The 21,687-nt window shown below is 35.9% G+C and overlaps 1 protein-coding gene across 2 annotated transcripts in view; it reads left to right on the forward strand.

Annotated features, from left to right (window-relative positions):
* MAP3K7 (mitogen-activated protein kinase kinase kinase 7) overlaps positions 1-21,299 on the forward strand; it is a gene marked incomplete at both ends in the record, with an annotated part of 46,543 nt that extends 25,244 nt beyond the window's left edge. The window contains 6 exons of one of the 2 annotated variants that reach the window (XM_079532970.1): positions 1,025-1,105; positions 8,453-8,517; positions 15,131-15,242; positions 18,020-18,081; positions 18,614-18,729; positions 21,119-21,299. In XM_079532970.1, the coding sequence (XP_079389096.1) occupies positions 1,025-1,105; positions 8,453-8,517; positions 15,131-15,242; positions 18,020-18,081; positions 18,614-18,729; positions 21,119-21,299 (617 nt within the window). The remainder of the gene's footprint in view (positions 1-1,024; positions 1,106-8,452; positions 8,518-15,130; positions 15,243-18,019; positions 18,082-18,613; positions 18,730-21,118) is intronic. The other variant, XM_079532971.1, reaches the window with a different exon arrangement.
* Between the last annotated feature and the right edge of the window lie 388 nt (positions 21,300-21,687).

Below are 21,687 nucleotides of genomic sequence, written 5' to 3' on the forward strand. Positions count from 1 at the left end.
ATCAGGTCAAACCCATCTGGCCATATGTTTTTCAATAAGAGCTGAAACAGCACTGTGTTGTTTTTGCTTTGTTTTTTAATGCTGTTGAATTTGTGACAGAAATAATATGCTGTAAACTGAAATAGAATTGTGGCTGGATAAGAATCAGGCTGTTAGCATAAATAAAGTCAAGAATATTTAATCTTCTTGTTCCGCCTACTGCTAGATTTAAGTGTTAAGTGGAAATTGCATCATACACGCCACCATTTCACATTAAGATAAATTTGCTGCAGTGTTCTATCTTTGGGAGCTGTATTTGGGCTTTTCTCTAAATGGGAACTATTTTTTTTTCTCTAAATGGGTAACTACACAAGTGGCAAAATAAAAAAGTTTTAAAAAGTTTTTATTGCAAAATATATAATGCTTCTTGAATATCCTTCAGGATGAAGACATTAGTGGTGACAGCCACTTTTTAAAACAAGAAACATCTTCCCTAGTAGGGCAAAATGACGGAAAGCAGGAACAATTGTCTAATGTAGTAAGAGTAAGCACTTTTCAGGGACAGATTACCTTTGCTTTAACAGGAGATGATTCAAAGAAAAAAGTATCCAACTTTTAATCTTGTTCATAAAATAGTTTGTGCCCAGCACTAAAGAGGAAGTGTTATATAAGTTCAGGCAATCAAGAATTTACTCTGAATATACAGGTGATCTGAAGCAATTTATTTTATTCTCTGTTTGGATAATTACATTTGGTTTTCCCTTCTTTGTTGCCGTGCTGCTTTCTGTGTTTGACTTTTGTGTTGCTAACTAAAACTAATTACACAGTGTTGTATTGACGGCTAGTTCTGCATTTTTGCTTTTTAACAGTTGCTTTACTATGTGTAAGCATGAGTGAAAGGCAATGCAGTTTATTCTGCATGAAATATTTTTGCATGAACTACAGTTTAACAAATTTTATGAAAAATGCAATATGACAAATTTAATAATTTTGCTATTGCCTTTTTAGTGTTTTGCATGTGTATTGTATGTGTGTATTTTTTCAGCCTATTCCAAGCCTAAACGAGGCCATCGTAAAACTGCTTCATTTGGCAACATTCTGGATGTCCCTGAGATCATCATACCAGGTATCGCAGACCATGTGAACGGGTCAATTGGTTAAGATGCTGGAATAATGATCAGACTGCTAAAAAATACTTCTTGCTCCAGCTGCGCTAGAACAGAGCTAGAAATGTCCCAATGCATTTTTTTTTAAGTGTTTAAGTAAAAAGGAGCATGATGTTTCAGTACTAACTTTTATCAGTAAAGGATGTGATCTTCTTGGTCTAACTTACTTTTAGTAATTACGGGCTATTTCCTTTTATGATCTTGGTGTAAGATTCTCATTATAAGGCAGGCATTATTTTATTACAGTACTTCATTTGGCAAAAATGAACCTCAGTTGAAAAATTCCCATTTAGATAATTACAGTGCCCTGATCTGTGCAGTGTTTAAGCACCCATTTCTAATCTAATCAAATATTAGTAGAACAAAAGACTTAAATACGCTATGTACAGGACTTCAAATCTGTGTAATGCTTGTGATTAAACAAGATTAAAGCTTAATCTGTAGTTTTTATATTTGACTACAGTTTTCTAGATCTAAAATGTATTTGCGTTAGTATTTCTGTTGTGTTTAACTTAAGACAAACTAAAATTATTAGGACAGGCTTCTGACAGGAAGAGAATCAGCATATTCAGCACCTAGCAGCTATTTTCTGTTGAGACTCATCTATTTCATATTTATATTCAGTAGGAAATAATATATTTTTCTTTCCCATCTTCCCACCTATTTTCTTTCATACTTCTCAAAGATTAAAAGTAAATTTAATCAATCCCAAACTGTGATAGGTATACCATGATTAGTATACCAATCACCTCAAAATTATTTGTTAGGAGATGCAAGTAATAGTATATGTTGCTAATCAAAAGATCCATTAAAAACTCTGGACCTTGACTCGAAATATGTGTCATTTGAGGAAGCTTCCTTGTAGATCTTGAGGATTGTTGTATTTTAAAGTTGAAAACAGAAGATACAGTTCTGTTCAAAAACTCTAAATACCTTTATTGAAGTGTACTTACAAAAATACAGTATGTCAAAATGTAGCTTCCAGAGGAAAATTGCACAGTTGATGAAAATAAAACCTATTTGGCACAGAGACTAGCAGATCAGACAGAATATTTACTGGTATTCCACTGTAGTTTTCAAACACTCCTGGCCTTCTGTGATGCAAAGAAAATCTTGAAAGAGCAAGGAAAGAGGAAGTGAAGCTACATTCTGAAAAGATCTGCCAAGTTTTACAATGTCAACAAGTGATGGAAGCCCAACAAGTTTGCTCTAAAAGTTAACTAGGCACCTGTTGTCTGCACGTACTGTCTGTCTGCTTCAAAAAAAAACTTTGAATCTTTTAGAGAAGAATAATTAAAAGGTCAGTGAAATAATATATCATGTGGCTTTCCCAAAGTAGATTGTGCCAAACACATCGGATACCTTTTTGAGGTTTTGCTTACTTAGGCAAAGGAAGTCAGTTAGATACCCTTCACCTGAACTATTTTAATTGAACTTGACAAGACTGGAATTCTAAGGTAAATTTGGGACAAATAAAAGAGAAATAGTAACCTGTAGAAATGAAATATAAGACTTCATTTCAAATGAAATATAGGTTTGAAGCAAGCATAGGAATAAATTTTCTCAGAGTTTACTCTTAAGCCATTTTTTAAGCCTCAAGTGAGTGATGAAGTGTTATCAGGTGTGACAATATAAAGAAGGATTCAAGTATCACATAGGATGAATTGTGGTGTGATGGAGGGTGATTGGTGGATAAGAAATAGAGTAAAATTTAACATCATACACTGAGGAACCAGTGGTAACAATTTCTTTTAATTATGAAGAGAACTCATTAGTGGACTGCAAGGCACCATAGCAGATACATAAAGATTAATCCTAGGCAGTCTAAGCAGCTAATCTGAAGTAGTTGTTAAAATACATACATATATATATATAAGTGATAGATAGATACCAGTCTTTAGGGTTCATTTTGAAAAGAATATTTCCAGGATAGATTGGAAAAAAACTAAAAAAAAAAAAAAAAAGCTAATTTACAGGCCATTGTTGAGGTTTGATCAGGAAATCAACATAGTATTCTGGGCAGCCAAAGAAGTATGTTGAGCTAATCATAAGTACGCTCTGAAATAGTAACAAGAAAAGCTACTAGAATGGTATGTAGAGTGTGAAGAAGAAAGTGGAAGAGCATGGTTTTTTTAGTTCTCAGAGTGAAAGCTGAGAAATGAGTAATTATTTTCTGTAGATGAATTTGCAGCTAAAGACTAGGAAAAGAGAATTGCTCAAGCTAAAAGGCGCAGTAGCGGCACTAAGGCAAAGGGTGTAACTATGCAGATGTCTGGGCTACATAATAAAAGGTTTCAAATAGTCAGAACACCTTCCTGGTAAGAATCACGGTGCCAGGAAAAAAGAATATGTACCCAGCTCTATTAAAATAGAGCTTAATCATTACGTGACAGAGATGAAACCAGCTGCCCAGTAAACTAACTATATTTATCTGTATCCTTAAAGCAGTTTCTCAAAAGCATCTTGCTCTGTTTTTAGGACAGCATAATGTGCCCTCACATTATGTTTCTCACCACATTCCTTTCCTTACTCCTTCAGTACATGGCTTTCAATCCTATCCTCTTAACACTTTTCCCCTTCCAGTTACACGTCCTAGCTCCCCAGAGTGGCACCGCTGTCTAAATCCCACCCTGGTACGTTCCTCAGCACTTCTGCACATACCCAGCTCCTCCAGCCTTCCCTGGGCACGTCCATCCGTGGGAAGAGAGCACTGACCTTGTCCACACTGCTGCTGGCCTGCTGCTGAGTACATGGCAAAGCAGCTGCTTCCCGCAGAGGGGAGGGCACTGGGCAGGCGTGTTACCATGAGTCAGCTGCTTTTGGGCAGGGCTATTTTAGAAGCATGAGTACTACATCTGCCACCATTGGGTTGTTTGTTTTTTTTATAATGGGTTCTGCCTTGGTCACTTTTTATCAATGAACTGATTGTGATAGTGAAGTTATAAAGTTTATTTTTTCATCGGTTGATGATTACATGTTTGAAGAAGTGGAATTTGCTCTTCTTCCTAAATGTTTTCCAATAGGTGTAAATAAACTTACTTTCATTTAAGGTGCTATTTTGTTATTAGTTTACAAAAATAAAAACTGAAAATAATACATCAGCAAGTTCCATTGGCAAATGGATTTTCAGAGGTGATAAACCACAACCAGATAGCCATGTGGAGTATCCCTTTCTTTCACTTGATATGCAATATAATATGGATAATAGGCACCAACATCTCCATGTAGGTGTTTTTTTTTCTTATTTGTATATGAGAAATAAAATTCCTTACAAGTACAAAAAGCTTAAATAGCCGTATGTTTAAAGGAAAAAGTAAAATCCAGTTATAGTTTGTCATATGATTAAGGAGAATAACCCAGACACCTTCTGTATACTAACCAGTCAAGAGGCATCTGACAAAATATACATTGAAGTGCAACCTTTTCTTCTCTGGCAATGTTAAACAGCTTATGCATATAGCATGCGTGCACTTTGCTTTCTAATTTTGTCATGCAAAACTCTGTGCCACAGCATTCAAGTAATTTTATAACATTGGCACTGCATAAACTGCATTACTCAGGATAGACACGTTTTGTTAAGTATCTTTAGAAAACGTACAAGAATCGTAGATGGTTTAGCTGGTAATTTTTCCATCTAACTTTTAAAACCAGTATAGGCCAGAAATCCTACTCTTGTCTCTTCAAATCAGTTCATGATTCTGGATTCCAGATGAATGGCTTAAATTCCTGACCATGTCTTCTAAAATTAGTATATTTACTAATTGCCTTGTACCATAAGGGACATTTGATGCTTTGTGTGTAAGAAAGCACTTGAAAGTACTGTACATGAATAAGGATGGGAGAACATGATAATGGAGGAACAAAGAGGTAAACTCCCTACCACAAAATCAGAGAGTACTCAAGTGAGTTTGAAAGCAGGAACAGGAGACCTGGAAGAAGAGTAAGAGTGAGATTGCACTTGGCTGGAAGGATACAAACAAAATACTTTTGCCTTAATGAGAGGAAAGCAAGCAGCTTGTGTAAGTGTAAAAGGAGACAGCGAGCATCTGCTATAGGGAAGGGAGAGGACTGCATGGCTGCTCTGAATTTTTGAGGGTTGTTCAAAAGCCTTAACAGGAAGCTGTGTCATTTGCTTCACTGCAGTATGTGGAGTGGCACATACCAGAAGTTTTCTGTACTTTTTGAATTTCATTTTAGGAAATAACAGTGTGTACATTTTTTTTCTTTTTCTTTTTGTGTTTTGTTTTTTTTTTAGGGCAAGAAGTATATTTAGGATATTTGTGGGGGGAGACTAATAAGAAATACTGGAGCAGGTTGGAGGGAGGAGTGGATTGAGGAAGGAGAATACAAGGGGTGAAGTGAGTATGAGTCAAGAATGAGAATAACATAGAGAGAAGGAGGGAAGAGCTGGAGGAAGAAATAGAAAAACATAAATGGAACAAAGGAAATGAGTGGAAGAGAATTGTATACCTTACCAATGCAAATACTTCGTGAACAAATTTTACATTCCTATTTATACGAAATGCTTTGCAGCATCAAGCTCATTTGAGACTAATGATTGCTTCAGTTTTTCTCTCCGGTATTTCAGCAATTAATGTTACTTTCCTCTGAGCAAGTTTTTGCTCTTTCCTCTTCTCTCCTCAGTTTTTTTGCTTTCATTTTGCCCTTTTAATTTGTGTACTCATATGTTATTAAACAGCACAGAACTTGAATATTTCAGTAATTGTAGCTCTCTCATATGCAAGCTCTGTGTATTAAGAAACCTTGAAAGCATGAATCCCCAGATAGTGTATGGAATTTCTACAACTATATTACAGTAATTGCTTGAAGTGGCATATGATTTTGTGGGTCTATTTCCCTTTTAGTACAGTAAATTAAATAAAAGTCTTTCATCATTCCACGTAGCGATCGGGCACTCAGAGCTTTTTTCACTAAAACTCTCAAAACAGGTACGTACTTGGATGCTCATTAATTTCTAATCTTAAAGCCCTGTAAATTGTTAAAATCCTGACATAGAACACCAAGCTACTGTTGACTAACTTCTGCACATTTACAACATGATTAGTTGTATGGGGAGGAAAAATTAGGAGTTTTAAATGGGTGTAGAGGTGAAACATGTTAAGGAAGGAAAGGAAAGAAGATATAAAGACATAGCTGTGAAGATTTTGAATAAAAATGTTGTGTTGTATTTTTTCAATTGAAACTTGTCTTGAATCTGGAGCAATAAGTATTTGTTGATTTGTAGTCTATTTCTGCTTTGTTAAGCTATTTGCCAGATGTCTGCAGCAGTTACACTAATTAAAATGGCATTGCCCAGTAGAGCTTGCTCTTCTCTCATGCTACTAACTCAAAGATATTTTTCATTTAAAGATGTTCATTTATTACAACATGGTAGTTTTGGCCCCTCCTTCCACCCTCCTTCAAAGCATTTTCTTTTCTTGCACGCCACCCTGATTATTTTAACTTTTTTGGCAGCCATGTTCTAATGTTTCAGCAACACATGTGCCAGGTTCTTTAAATTCACAAATGTTGCTAATCTGAAATGAGAATTTCAGATATTTTTGCAAGCTTATTTCAGCTGGGCTAATTTTAGAACAGTGTTGTTGAATGAAACGTGCACATAATTTTGTGTCAGTCATGGGTGGATCATCTGTATCTTGAATATTGAGATTAGCTGTGACAGCCAGATGAAGTATCTAGCATACATAATTCTATTAAATGTATAATTGTGTTTGTAAATGGCCATTTAGTGAAAAAATTCACCGTGAATGAATAAGATCAAAAATTTGATATAGATTCATCATTCACTCAATCTGCAGTATCTTAGTAGAAATATATTAAACAATATAGTTGTGATGCTTAGGTAAGTATATACTTCCTCTGAATTTCAGAAGCAAAAGATCAAGACCTCAAAAAAGCTGTGACTTAAATTCTTTTGTAGTCACAGCAAAGACTACAAGACTTTTCAAAGACTTCTCATTCTGAAACTCCTGATTTTCTGATGTACTTCTTTCTCATAGAACTTCTTAGAAATTTTAGAACGTAAAATGTCGTGTCAGATTGGTAAGGTGACACTAAGAGTTCTCTGTGGCTGCTCTGTGTTAATGTATTCTTACATATTCTTCTAGTCACTATTTAAGAATTTAAATTGGGATTCCATTAAATGTATTGATCAATATTGCATAGATAGTCTTATATTTTTGTAGTAACAGTTATGAATCAAAATTTGCTCATCAAGATAGGCAGGGAAGTAGTACTGAAATGGTGCTGAATAAATATCTAAAAGGTTAAAAAAAGATTAGATGCCTGTTAAAGGGCTTAGAGTTGGGCTGGCTGCTGAGTTCATGGTTGATGGGTTAGGGGCTGCCACTGCTGTAGTACATGTTTGAGATGCTACCCTTGAGTAGAAAAGTTACGTAATGCAGATCAAGAATTTTGAGCATTGTCAGCTGTTACTCAGAACGTTTTGGTGTTTCCTTTTGGACAGCTGACCTGCTCTCAAGAGACAATATAAACAATCACAGCAATAAAAATCAAAGTAGTCGGGGAGATTCCGTTGCATAATCTCCAATCCTTTTGAGGAGACTTTGTTTCCCAGTAATGTCTTTGAGTGTCACTGTTAGAATTTAAACTGTTTTACGTAGCTGTCACAAGTGGATAATTGCTAACAGGTGGAAGGAGAAAAGGAAAAGATTACCGCACTATGTTCAGTAGGTTATTAGCAAGATGTGGTTTAGCTGAACGGTCCCCTTTTCACAGTTCTTAGAGCATGAGAATGGGACACATTTTCCTTCATCTGAAGGTGAAAAAGTGCTTTCACTTTGACCAGAAGGAAGTACTCTCACTTATTGGTTTTGGTGAGGGAAACGAAACACAGACAGAAGTCCTTGCTATGTTACTTGAGCATACCAAAGAGCAACAGGTTAAAGCTGGCAGCATGTTATCTTTGCAGTCTAGCTTTTAGAAATCCCCATAACGTAACGCACTTGAAATAGATGTCGTCATCAGCTCCTGCCCCGAGTCCTAAGCCTGTTTAAATACATGTGTCAGAAGATGGTGGAGTGGAGGGCAGCAGCTATTCATGTGGTAGGAGTGGTTGTTGTATTAGGGGATACTTTTTGTTGACAGGCCAGCATGTTTTGAGTTAAAATTCTGCAGCTGTCTCTCTCTCCCCCTCTCTCCCTTTCTCTCTGTGGATTTGTACAAATTCCAAGCTCCTCTGCAACAGTCTCACCCTTCTTATTTTGTTCGGAATAGATTTCACTGTTTTCTTTTTGTTTTGTTTTGTTTTGCTTTTTTCCCAGCAGGAAACGGACAGCAGAGGCGCAGATCCATTCAAGATCTTACTGTTGCTGGAACAGAGTCCAGTCAGGTAAGCTCTTTCTCATCCCTTCATTATGTTTCAATAAAGTCAGTGTGTATGTGTATAGCGAAACTGATCTGCAAATCTTCACTTTTGATACTTATGGAGGCTCGACAGAATGCAATGTCATTTGCATTGTGTTTAAATTAGATACCATGAGGATACTCGTGAATGAGCTCTAGATGATAAGTGATTTCTCTATAGCTTATCTAATATTTATCATTTTTATGTACAAACAGTTTGTGTGTACCACTTCATTTGGCTCAGATGTTATGTCAGAAAGACTTTTCACCTCATTCTGTATAGGAAACAATTGAAATAACTACTTATAATTGTCTGAAGCAGTTAGACACACATTAGACTCACATATTGCATAAAATAAAAAAAAAATCAATGTTATGTGTATTTATTTATTAATGAATCTCTATACTCTAAACATATCTTACAGTACTATCATTTCTTGTGAGAGTTTTACAATAAGGAGCTATCACAAGGATATTTTACAAAAAAAATACAGCTATTGCATTAAGATGCTTTTTAATTTAATAGCTTTGTAGATGGTATTATGAATGTCATGGTAACAGACACTGTTATGCTATATAAAGCTGAAATTAAACTAAGAACATCTTAAATGAGAAAAGTACAGCTAATGCTTCATTCAAATGTCTTTATTTTGTGTTTTAATTATTACCAGGCCTGTTGAAGTAATTCAGAGAGGGCATTTTATCACTAGTGTGAATTAGGAATTTTTAGGTACCTATTATTATTCGTATGTTTGGAAATTGAGATCTTAACATGTTTGTCAGGTTAATCAAGTTTCCATAAAAAACAACCTACAGCAATAATCTAAAATAGGTGGTAATTTTAGGGGTGTGTGGTTATCAGGGAGATCAACATTTAATCCTTCTTTAATTCTGTAGAGTGTGATAGTCACAGAAATCTCATGAATCCCCTGGGTATTATTACTAGAATTTGCTACATACAACTATCAGAGCATAATGAAATAACTCTTAAGTATACTTTAATATCTTCAAAGAAGGCAGAAAGAAATGAATCTGCAAAATATAGCAGACAAACAGATTAGCCTATTTGGTTAACAGTAGAACAGAAATTATGCCAGACTGGTGTGAGTCTGTAGAAGTGCTAGAATCACATTTTACCCTTTTTCTTTCTGATAGCATATATACTGGAAATGTAAGTGGCAGTATTAAAATTACCTGCTTTTTTTGTCTTGCAGTTTTGGGAAACGTAATAATAAGAATGTTCTTTGGAAGAAGTTTATGCACTGTCCATATAAATAAATCATGAATTTTCACCCTTTTTTTGGGCATGGGCAAGAAAAATAATGGAAAAGATAGCTGAAACTAGTGCTAACTTTTGACACATATATGTATGTACTTATTTTAAAAAAACAGTAAATTAAGAAAGCAACATAATACTTAAGATTGTTCTATATAGGTTTCTATAAGCTCTGGATTTTGCTATCTGAATGTGTATTTAAAATCTTGAACTGCTATCTATATAAGGAATCTACCAGCCAAAGCAGAAAAAACATCTGTAACTAGCGTAGTTCTGGTCAGTTTATAGCATGCACCATACTCTATATGGGTTATCTTCTCTAATTTGAAAGTCCCCTTCCCCCTCCCTCTCTTCATTGCAAACATCCTTCTTTCCTGCATACCATTCTCTCTTAAACCCACCCTTTTGCATTGGCTTCTTTATTGAACTGCCATAGCACTGTGTGCTTCCTCTCCCATACCCAGTCCTTTTAAGCCCCTACCCCACTCAAAATTATGCTGTACTTTTTGTTCGTTTGTTTTTTTTTTCTTATTTAAAACCATTTGACTGAATAGTAAAGCTGATCAGAAATCATAATAAACATGTTTTTTTCTGGAAATCGCCAACATGCAAATATAAATTTATACTGCAGTATTTTGGAGTTTGTTTTTATCAAGGTTTTTCCTACTCAGAATGGATTTTTCTGTTGAGGTGGAGCAAAACACAGGACAAGTATGCCGAAGTTTGCGGTACTTACCTGACAAGGGTAGACCAAGGCTTATGACTGCCTGCTTAGCTTTGGTTGTTTTAATCTGAAATTGATGTATGTGTTGTGATTTCTTGTGTATTGCATGGGATTCTTTGAGTGGTTTTGATTATGATTATTAATTTATTTTTTTTAATTGTCTTCAGAGTCTTAAGACATTTTCCACTAATGCCTGAGTACTGGTACTATCAAAACATCAGACAGTAATAGTGCTTTACTGCTCAGTTGACCTTTTTACACTGAGAGCTTAGATAGGAAAATGTGCTACAACAAAGGATCTCAGTGGCTGAGCCAGCCATTGGAGGGGCTTGCTGATGAGAACCCATGCATTAAGTCACAGGACTTGGTGAAAAGTCATATGTTCTAGTGCTTGGTGACCTTAGACTGGACAAGTTACATGAGCAGCACTGATGTAACCTTTTTCCTGCAGTTATAGTCTGCAGTCTCATCTGTTTTCATCCATTTATCGCGATGGCCTACTCATTTTTCCATGCAATTTTTTTTTCACTGAGCTGATCATTTTAAGACCTCATTGAACTGTGATGTCTGTGGCTGTCCATTAACTACTGTTCTTTCCTAAGCTTTGTAACACAGAAATAGATGTGCACTGAACTGCAGCCACAATAAAACTTAGAAAGGCTTGATGGAGCACAAAAATCCTGCTGCTTAAACTGGATAGTCTCCTTGGAAAAAATTGGTAATTTGCACAAATAGATTTGGAACACATTTGGCGTAATTATTAAAGAACTGCAGATTGCAATTAGATAGACAGTGAGGTACCTGTGCCCCCACCTATGTTTTTATTGGATAGATCATTCTATACAGTGCCATGATGATATCAGAAATCTTCTTAAACTTTTTTTTTTAATAGTTCTTGCTGAATCTTAGTATTTCTCAGTTTACTTTGAGGTGGGAAAAAAAAGTAATGCATATATGGTATTGAACAGTTGAGAAGTAAGGATTGAGCATACAGACCCACACGTGCACAAGTCGAGTATGAGAATCTGTGGGAGCTGATACTGTGCAGATGAATCATTCTGTCCATGAGACTGTGCAATTGGTCACAGATGCACATTTTTATTTTCTCCTATTTTGTAGGGTGATAAAATCCACAGGAGATGAGGAGAAAGGGCCAGTGCCACTGACTTCTTTAAGTCTGGTTTCCTGCTTAAATTAAACTTGAAAAAATTGTGCAGTTCCTAGAGGGAGAATTATACCTCAGAGCAAGCGAGGTTATCAAGACTGTAAAACTTTGAGAAACTGAGAAACTGAAAAACTAGTGTGACTGTAGCCACCTGACAAAGATACAATCATAGAATTTCACATTGGAAGGGACCCCCAATGGTCACTGAGTCCAACTTCTGACTCCTCACAGCACCACTCAAAACTCAAACCTTATATCTGAGAGCATTGTCCAAACATTTTTTGAGCTCTGGCAGCTTGTGGCCCTGATCACTGCCCTGCGCAGCCTTTTCCAAGGCCTGACCACGATCTGATGAAGAACCTTTTCTTGGTATCAACTTGACACACTGACACAACTCCATGCCGTTCCCTCGGGCCCTGTTGCTGTCATCAGAGAGCAGAGCACAACAATACCCCTCCAGTCCCTGTGAGGAGCTGCAAACCACCTTCAGCCTGCTCTGCTCTGGGCCGGACAAACTAGGGGACCTCAATTGCTCCTCATATGTCTTCTCCTATAGGTCCTTCACCACCTTTGTAGTACTCCTTAGGACACTTTCTAATAATTTTGTGTCTTTTTTGTACTGTGGCACCCAAAGCTGCACATAGTGCTCAAGGTGAGGCTGCACCAGTGCAGTGTAGAGCGGGGCAATTATGCAATCAAAGAATGGTGTGAGTTGGAAGAGACCTTAAGATCATCTAGTTCCAACCCTCCCGCTATAGGCAGTGACACTTCCCTTGAGACCAGGTTGCTCACAGCCCCATTCAGCTTGGCCTTGAATGAGAGTGGGGGCATTCACAGCCTCTCTGGGCAACCTGTTCCAGTGTCTCACCACCCTCACAGTAAAGAATTTCTCCCTAATATCTAGTCTAAATCTACCCTCTTTTTCAGTTTAAAGCCATTCCCCTTGTCCTGTTGCTACATGCCATTATGAAAAGTCCCTCTCCAACTTTCCTGTAGGTCCCCCTTCAGGATGCCCTTCCCTCAACTAGCTAGCAATGCCATGCTTGCTGCATCCCAAGATATGTTGGCCTAGTATAAGGGTAACCCTCCAAAAAGTCTGGCATACTTGGCATACTGTGATGTCTGGAGGAGGCAAGGATGAAAGGAGATCCGTGAAGGAGTAACAGGAACTGTCTGCTGAAAAACAGCCATTGGCTTACCTTTAGAGAGGCTGGTGTCAAGGAAGGTAGCTGCAGTCTGGTGTTATGCCAGGAAAGCTGAAGCATCTTACTCAGCACACTCAAACACTGTAATCTAACATGTTCAGATTTGGGAACTTCTCGTGGGTTTTTGTGATGCTTTTTAAATACACTTCAGATAAAAATCCCTTACTCCTATCTCTAGTATCTCACAGATCTAAACAATCTGCTACAGCACGCAGTGCAGTATAGCATAGCTTGTAATTTAGCTTGCTAGTGTACTTTTCAGGTCCCCTTTGCTACAACCTAAATACTCAACACATTTCACTTACACTTCACTACAAAAGATTGTTCTATCTTCTTGTGCGTGTTTATCATTCATATCTGAGCACATTACCAGTAGACACCAGGCTTTCTAATGTCAGCAAATACTTCAACAGAAAAGCTTTTTCAAAATTTCTAATGAAGTCATCCTGATAGTATCATCCCATTGGATTATTTCTACAATAGTTTCTGGCTACTAACATAAAACATTAAATGGTTAATAACAATGAAACCACTCTTCATGTTGCTTATCATGTGTCTGTCAAAGGAGGAATGCACAGCTAATGGATAAATTTCCATCCCCGTTTGCCAATTCCTTAATTTTTAATTGAGTTTCACATCATTCTATGAATTTATTTCCCTTGATATGATATGGCAGAAAACAATCAGATATGAGTTTCCTCAGCATCTGAAGACTGAAATAATTTGAAGAAAATTAGGTAGCTTAAGCAAATACTTAAGGGCATTACAAATAATTTCATTTTTTTTAACAACTATTTCTACTGAAGCTGCATACCTTGCAAACATTTTTCCATTGCATAAGCAAGCAAAACCAAAGTGTTCAGGGTTGGCACAGGGACAGCGTTAACTGCTGCAATATAAGTTTTGCATTTGAAACAATTTTTAAAGCTCTGAGAAGGTAATAATTGAGCCGTGTTTCTGACTTCCCTGTTTTACCCAGTGGACTTAAATTATTGTTCTTTTAAAGATGTTTCATTTTAGAAAGTATGGGCATTTACTGTTATAGGTCTCATGTGTGCTGTTTAATAGCATGTTTAGCTAGGCTCTTAAACTGGAGCAATTACCAGAGAAACATATTGTAAGGCAGTTGAAATAATGGGTATTTCACTGTAGAATCTTGCTACTCTTCGGAGTGTAGCTTGACTGACTGAAATCCTGGCTTTTAAAAATTAATTTAAGATATGATACTAGGAAATTGGAATCATAAAGAACTGCAGCTTCCAGGTAATGTGCATTTCAGTGCTCCTTTTGAAATACAGGGACAGCTAGTTAATCATTTTGTTAACAGTGCGCTGTATTGAAAATAATTGTCTTTTAATAGCATTTTTTCATTTGACAGAAGTGTTTTCCTGCAAAAGATGGTGGGGTCTGTACTTTTAAGTACTATACTGTGTTTATTTTGTGTCAGTGAGAAGATATATGAAATACAATAGTATGTATTTAAATTGGAATTCTGAAAGAGAAGCTAGGTAGAGTAATGATATCAGTGTTAGTTTCTGTGCTTTGGTAAACAGAAGGTTTTAAATAGTCAAGCTTTCTATTAATACAGAATTTTGCTTTGGTTTTTAATTTGCTTTGAAAGAGAGAATTTCCTCAATTTCTAATTTAGTTTAATCAATCGTTCAAATGGATTGCTTTAATTAAACACTTTTTCATGCTTCCTGAGGATTAATCATTTAAGTTCCAAGTTTACACAGGAATCACAATAAAAACTGTAGATTAATACTTTGCAGTGAAGTGCAATTACTGAAGTTCATTCCTTTATTTGAACATAGTTGATGCTTAATCAATGAATGCAGGAATAAAACTTTATTCTTTCTTTATTTTATAGAGCTGATGGAATTCACCAAACAGCATTGTGAAAACTAGTCTGTGTAGTATAGTGCTTTTATATAAAGATTTTTAGTGCATTGTTCAACAGTCCTTTTTGCTATGCTGAGTAGCAAAATTACATCCTTTTCTTTTTGTATGATTAAGATGAAGAAGAAATTATGATTAAATTCATGCAATACATGTAAGGTATATGAAGCTGTCTGGAAAGCTTTCAGGGTAAAAGATTTGCAAGAGGTCAGGAGGAATATGTATTAAGGTTTCTTCACATTGATTTTTTATTTTAATACCATTTTGTAAAATAAATGTTTTGAAAAATCATCTTTTGACTTTCCTTGTCGCTTTGTTTTATCATTTCAGGAGAGTAGAAACAGCAGTAGATCATCTAGTCCTAGTGTGAGAATGATCACTACCTCGGGACCAACCTCTGAAAAGCCAACCCGTAATCCATGGACACCTGATGATGCAGGTAGTTCATTAGTGAAACGTTTTAGAAGAGAAACAATTGATTATGGCATAGGGTATGTGCCTATGTATAGAATTAGGCAGTGAAAGTGACAGTCCATTTTAATGTTGCATAGGTTAAATCATTTTATTGTTGCTTTGTTTCGGACATCAGATATGAAAACTTTTTATAAAGGTATTGTTAAATTACATAAGCTTGTAGGAATTATGCTTGTTACAAAGTATTGTACATATGCAGCGATGTGACTATTTAACAAAGATCTTTGAGCACCAGTTTTGGTTGTAATGTGTTATTGTGGAGTGAGGGGAATGGACATCTTGCAGCATTTTAGTGTTGTGCATTTGTATTATGAATGCACAGATAAAGCTTTCATTGCTCTGACTTCTGGAAAGAAATGCTACTTAGGTGAGTACCAGCTGGAATACATTAATTTTATATTTTTTTTAATCTATGTGTTGAAATTTTGCTCATGCACAATGTGCACATAAAATGTACTGTTCTTAAATGAACTAATCTAAGTAATCTACTGTAGCATCACTGTTCTTTTGTTATGAAAGGTGATTAAGACTATACAAAATAACTGAATTTGATCTTAAAGATAATAATGCATGCCATCACAAAAAGAACCAATATTAGACTACGTGGAAATGATGGATCCCCACAAATTCCTTTCTAGGATACAAATAAGATTTACATTTTCATTACTGGAACACACCTGTTGAATCTTAGGCTTAAAGTCAAGACGATTCTATGATTCTTGATTCTGTGATTTCGTAGTGCTTTAAATTCTGAAGCCTTTCACTTGTGATCTGTTTCATCTTTGGCTGATCAGATTCTGTCATTATTTTCCTGTAACCAACTGCAAAATGGAAATTCACACATGGACTGATTTTGTGCCAGCATACATATATATGCGTACTCGTATTTTACCAAATATAAGGTGATTCTGAATGTAAGATGTGTACTTCTTTCCCCTGTTTTAGTAGGAGGAGAGTAGCATACTCTTGTACTTTGCCTCTTTGCTTTCTTCTTTCTGTCCATTATCACTTTGCCTAATCACACACTATGCCTAGTAGCATATAATTCCCAAAGCCCTTGCTTTCCACCATAGCCCACCCTGTGCCTTCCTTTGTGCTTCCAAGTTGCTTTGGACAGTGAGCGTTTACAGGAATTGCTGTTTGACATGGAAGCAATCTCTTACCATTAGTTTAATAGGCAGTTTTCTGGGAACCAAAAGTTGCTTATCTTATGCCAGCGCAGAGACAGTTTGTCCTAAATGTTTGGCCATAAATGCAACACACAGCTGGAGCTAAAGTTAGGTCTATTACTTGGTGACTTTCTTGCTCACAGAAATCACTCACCTTATACTCAGGTAAATACAGAATGTACCATGTGTATTTTTTCACATTAGGTCTATCCAGTCCATAAACAAAGGTTTACATTTTTAAACAGATAAATCAGTTTTCTATAAAAGTGAGTGCGTTATTAAGTAAATGAGGCAAAGTGATAAAATAAGGACACAGCCAAATCTGATCAACCACAGGAAAAGTTACAGCTCTGTGACACATGACCAGAAGCTCAGGAATGTAATCTGAAGTTTTTTGCATGCATTGATGTATTTGAAACATTGCAATAACTCCCTTGCTGTAGCAGTATTCCATATATGGCAGTAGTCAAATGCAGGGAAGGCCTTTAATATTGTTCTTATCTAAGACACTGTGGTGATTAAGTCTCTGATTTTTGTTTTGTTTTGTTATTTTCATTTATTTTTACCACCTTCTAGTTTCCTTACAAGCATAGACTTAACCACTTTTTCTCCATTCCCACCCTCTTATTTCTGTTTCCTTTTGAAGCTGCTCTTGGAGATAGCGTAGTCTTTGAGGGCAACACCTTAGTTTCTCTACCACGACTACTCTGTGGCAGGTGCTTTTGGGGTATGGGTAAGCAGCCCCTTTTTTTTCCCCACCTACCCTCCTCCATATAATTCTCTAGTAGCAATAATGCAGCTGTAAAATCAGTAGTTTCTCAATGTGTCTTTACTCCTATGTCTCTTAAAGCATAACGGTAACTTTGTGCTCCCCAAATTCTGGGCTTCCAAAAGATGCAACCTTTAAGAATTGAGAACCATGTTAAATATAGAATGAAAGAACTAGAGAAAGTCAGAGCAAATGCAGTGTAAGAAGAGAGCAGCCAGACCCACGAGATAGGCTGATTATTGGGTTCCTTGCTGTCCACAAAGTGTTTCTACAGAGCAAAGGAGATGGATGCCCTAGAGCATGTTGTAAGGAAGATACTAACTCCTCACCAGGAGTTGTTTTCAATACTGAGCAGGAGGTTGTGCTTTTTTTTTATTTTGGCAGAGTTGGTTTGCACAGCTTCTAATTTTAAAATCATTAGATGCATGGCTGGCTGGCTGATCCTTCATAAACAAGAATGAAATGGCAGTTTTTTTTGTAAGCAGAGAACATGATGAAAAACTGTGCAAAATAGTATTTTTAAAGTCTGTATGCTGATAAATGACTTCTAGAAACGGAGGATGATCACATTAATCTTTATTTCTTCTTGATTAGATAGACAATAATTTTGAAGTTCTTAACTTTATCAGAAAAAAAAAAAAAATCACCTGCCTTGGGATTGGAACACTGCTATTTCCTGCTATTTCCATTTGCTTTTTCATCTTCAGATTGTGTATTGTGAAATGATGTAGTGTTATGGTTTTTGTCCTATAAAAATAGAACTCCATTTAAAAATGCATTAAAATCTTATTGTTATTATTGTTACAGAGACCAATGGGTCAGATAACTCCATCCCAATGGCGTATCTTACATTAGATCATCAGTTACAGGTAACAAATATATGCTTTGTTCTAATGTGTGAATTTGGGACTTTAAAATATAGTGCCACGTATTTACCTGTGTTTCTATTCTGTCTAACTTTTGACCAAGGCTAAAAAAAATGTATTATGTAATCTGAGATTGGTTGACTCAGATTTGATCAAGCTATTAAAAACAGCCTCTGGGAAACATGATCCGTAAAACCAAATGTAATCTGAGTGACTGTCAAAATAAGACATTCCTTGCTTGAGTTTTACTGAATCAAATTGTTGCATTCACTGCATTTGTTATGTGTGTGATTAAAAACTACTTTGATTTTTGTTCCTTTTGATGAAGAGACTGTCAGATTAATAACTGCAGGTTGGAGGTTTGAGTCGACTTTGACATCAGTGCAGTAAAATTTTCCAGTGCATGGTTTAACACTTATTTTTAAAAGCTTACTGTTTTTTAAAAGATGTTATAAATACTCTGTGGAGACGTTCTAACATGCTGTACACTGACATATCAGTTCATTAGTTTTTAACATGTCTGATTTATTTTCAGCCTCTAGCACCATGCCCGAACTCCAAAGAATCTATGGCTGTGTTCGAACAGCACTGCAAAATGGCACAAGAGTATATGAAAGTTCAGACAGAAATTGCATTGCTGTTGCAGAGGAAGTAAGTGATCTGTGACTGCTATTTCAGGCTTTACAAAATAAAATTTCATAGACCATGATCATTTTTCAGGCCTAATCTCTTAGAAGTACTGAACTACTCTCCACAGGTGAGATATTCGGAGAGGTAACTAAAGTTTTAATCGGTATCAAGGCTTTTCTTCTGGACAAGTCCACTTTAATGGGACACTTTATGGGACATCAATCTATGTACCACAGTAGTTATGTTGTTTGCATCATTGCAAATAAAAGATCTGGACTGTTGAGGAACCTTGGAATTTTATTTCACTCTCTGTCCAGTAAAAGACCTTCAGTTGCCTTTTAGAATTGTAGATAACAGCTCAGTGTTACTTATTTAACAGTTAGTTTTTATGTTATATCCGGCATTTGTCAATCAGTATTACCAAGTCAAATATCATGTTTTTCTAGTAGGTGTTTAGGACCTAATACGTGAAAGCCATTATGTACTTTCTTATGGTGTACATGTATACGTGAAGAAACTGCTTGCATGTACAGTTGGATTGGAGCCAAAGTTATTGCTGACTCAGAATGTCCATTTGCAATGCAGTCTGTTATGTTTTGTTTCTCATCATTTCTCTTTCCTGGTGCTGGGGGGCAGTTCTTAGAGGTCATACATACTTAATAAACCAAGTAACCAGCTTGCTACCCACAAGGGTCTAAGCCATGGCAGACAAAGTGTTATGTAAGCGGAGCTTGCCTTGGTGTTTGTGGAATAGCTGAAGAACAAAAAAATGTGCATTCACTTCTGACTTAGCATCTTGAGAACATTTTTTTTTTCCAAGTACTGTTAGAATTTACATAGCTCATGAAGAAATGTTGAATCTGCAGTGAAGATCTTAATTTTGTTTTTATTTCCATTGTCCCTCAGGACTGATTGGCAATATAAAAATGGGCTTCTGTTTCAAAACTAATTCCTACCTTTTGATTTCTCCTTTTTCCTTTTTTCCCCATACTGTCTGTATAGAGATTTCTCCCCAGTTGTATTTTCTTAATCAGAACATAATTGCCCTTAGGTGTGAAACAAAAAATAGTGCTGTGATTGATGTATTTAATGTTGTTTGAGATAATAATTATTCTATAAAGGTTGAACTAATAAATTTTTTTTTAACTGTAATTACAAACCACATGGCAACAATTAATTAACAACATGAACTTTCTCCTCTACTATTTTGTTGCTAGATTACTATTGGCAGCTTGCCTGCTTGTCACCTCATAAACAAATAGTAAAACAAACTGCATTCTATTTAACTACATCCATTTTGTAGGATAATTTTAGCAAGTTTATCAGTGCATTTGTTCCTCTAAAATTGTTGCTTAAAAAACGTATTGAATCCTTAATGCATTAATTAAGTGAAATCACAGCTGCACAAATAATCTGCCTGATATTTTGCTTTCCACTACTTTAAAATGTACAGTTCAAAGTACAAAACAGCATTTCAGTGCAAAGTTGCCAGTTGCTGTGCTGTTTTTCTGAAGATCAAAAAAAAAAACCCCAAACTTTAGCATGAATGATGTCATAAGGGCATGTAAAGCACAGAATACTGTTCTTACAGCTTTAAACTTTCGTGATGAAATCTTAACTGAATCATTCAGGTAATTCCAAATGTGGCTTTGTTTTAGTGCTGTCTGTAAATAATTAGGATGCTGGGGAAAGAAACAAGTCACAACGTTATGTTTTGTGGAAAACTGCATTACAGAAATTAACAGATACAATTGCAGAGAATTTGTTCCTCTAACAGTAGTTGCTAAAAAACATTTTAGATGTTTATTGCATAAATTAGCTCTAGTAACAATTGTAAAAATATTCTGCCTGATTCTGCTTTCCACAGCTTTAGGAAGGTCAATTGCAAATAGAAAACAGCAAAACAGCATTTCACTAAAAACTGATCTAAATTATTTTGGTTTTGCCTCTTACTGCATTGTTAGATGTGCATATACATAAGCAAAATTAGTATTAAATTTATGAATTTCTCTGTGGATTCTTACATGTTCTACATCTGAAAGCTATTATTAAAAGGACAAGAGAAGAGATTGAGGCTGGTTTCCAGCTGTTTTAATGTTTGAATGTGGATTTAATTTGGAAGAGAATTTCCCCCCAAACTATTATAAAGAATAAGATTTTCATCAACTTAATTTTTTGCACAAAATGTCAACAGCCATAAATTTAATCAAACAAGTATTTGAAACGTATGAGTTCATCTTGAGGGACACTGTTTACTGGGCATGGGGATGAGTTAATGGCTGGACTTAATGATCTGAGAGGTCTTCTCCAAACTTAGTGATTCCTTGATTCTGTGATGCATTTCTGCTCAAATGGACGTAGATTATAATTGATGGGTTTGTTGTTGTTTTTTTTCCCCTTTTTATTTCAGGCAAGAATTAATAGCAGAACTGGACCAGGATGAAAAAGACCAGCAAAATACATCCCGTCTGGTACAAGAACATAAAAAGCTGTTAGATGAAAATAAAAGTCTCTCAACTTATTATCAGCAATGCAAAAAACAGTTAGAGGTCATCAGAAATCAGCAACAGAAACGGCCAGGCACATCATGATTTCCTGGGACCTTTTGAATGAAAAAAAAATATATGCACAGAAAAGACTGATTTTTTTTTTTTAATTGTTATTATTATCCCTTATTATGACAACTCATGAGTGTTAGCTTCTCGGTGTGATCTGTATTTGTCTGCTACACTTAACATCATTTAATTTTTCCTTTTCCTACGGTGGACATCTGATTCAACAGGTTAATGAGATAAGGTGAGAAAACAGTGACTTGAATTAACCAACAGCCCACAGTATAAAGCAAGAACAGTGGCTGTATGCATGCTCCTTGTGTGAAGGCTAGCCTAACAAGTGTTAAAGTGGCTGCTAAATTGTAAGATCTTGGTTTTAGTGTTTGGTGTTACCTCGATAAGAGCAAAACAAAAACTTTCCTGTTTA

The sequence above is a fragment of the Tetrao urogallus genome (assembly GCF_951394365.1).
Source record: "Tetrao urogallus genome assembly, chromosome: 2".
Taxonomy (NCBI): Eukaryota; Metazoa; Chordata; class Aves; order Galliformes; family Phasianidae; genus Tetrao; species Tetrao urogallus.